Source organism: Phalaenopsis equestris, unplaced genomic scaffold, assembly GCF_001263595.1.
Source record: "Phalaenopsis equestris unplaced genomic scaffold, ASM126359v1 Scaffold185563, whole genome shotgun sequence".
Lineage (NCBI taxonomy): Eukaryota > Viridiplantae > Streptophyta > Magnoliopsida > Asparagales > Orchidaceae > Phalaenopsis > Phalaenopsis equestris.
The window spans coordinates 1-638 of NW_018205512.1; the positions used below are offsets into that span (position 1 = coordinate 1).

The 638-nt window shown below is 38.9% G+C and overlaps 1 protein-coding gene across 1 annotated transcript; it reads right to left on the bottom strand.

The window, feature by feature from the left end:
• Nucleotides 1-55: 55 nt before the first annotated feature.
• LOC110034375 (B3 domain-containing protein At3g18960-like) lies at nucleotides 56-595 on the bottom strand. The gene is made up of 2 exons (XM_020738644.1): nucleotides 463-595; nucleotides 56-376 (listed from the first exon to the last, which is right to left on the bottom strand). Exons 1-2 carry the CDS (start codon nucleotides 556-558, stop codon nucleotides 104-106), a joined length of 369 nt encoding a protein of 122 aa, XP_020594303.1. The 5' UTR covers nucleotides 559-595; the 3' UTR covers nucleotides 56-103.
• Between the last annotated feature and the right edge of the window lie 43 nt (nucleotides 596-638).

Below are 638 nucleotides of genomic sequence, written 5' to 3' on the forward strand. Positions count from 1 at the left end.
TTTTTTTTTCCTTCCTTTATTATTGACAATTCATGCAAAAACAAAGGAAAAAAACAAAAAAAAAACAATCCAAAGAACTGAAAAGAACTAGAGTGCAAGAGATTTACCATATTTCATGAGAATACTCTACCTCACAAGCAGTGAGATCAAACACCTTGACATTGAAATCCATGTTGCCTTTGTATTTGAACACCAGAAAGAACCCTAATCCAATCTCAAGCCCTTTAACAAAATTCATCCATCCCTCTCCACAGAACCACAGATCTTCACCTTTTCCTTCAACATCTGCATGCCATGATCTGCCAACAGGATCCCTTATTGTTGCGCCTCTCTCCCTCTCCACACTCATATTTCTGGCAAATTTTCGAGGAATTGCCTGAAAATGTTTACGTTAGAATAAAAAGAAATTTGCAATGGGATAAAAGCAAATTAAGAAAATGTTAAATAGAAGAAGCAGCTCACAAGCTCGTTTAGGTAGCCTGGTAACATAACTTTGAAGAAGTGAGTGGCGCCATTCTTCTTCTTCCTCTTCTTCTTCTTCATTGCCACCTTCGCCATTGGAGTGGCCAACAGCTGTGTTCTGTACTAGTCATGAAAGCTGAGATAGTGGATGGGGGAATGTTGGAGGCTGTGTAGAT

Coding starts and splice junctions, on each gene's coding strand:
- LOC110034375 (XM_020738644.1), bottom strand. CDS start 558: ATGGCGAAGGTGGCAATGAAGAAGAAGAAGAGGAAGAAGAAGAATGGC. Junction 377..462: donor CAGGCTACCTAAACGAGCTT/GTGAGCTGCTTC, acceptor AAACATTTTCAG/GCAATTCCTCGAAAATTTGC.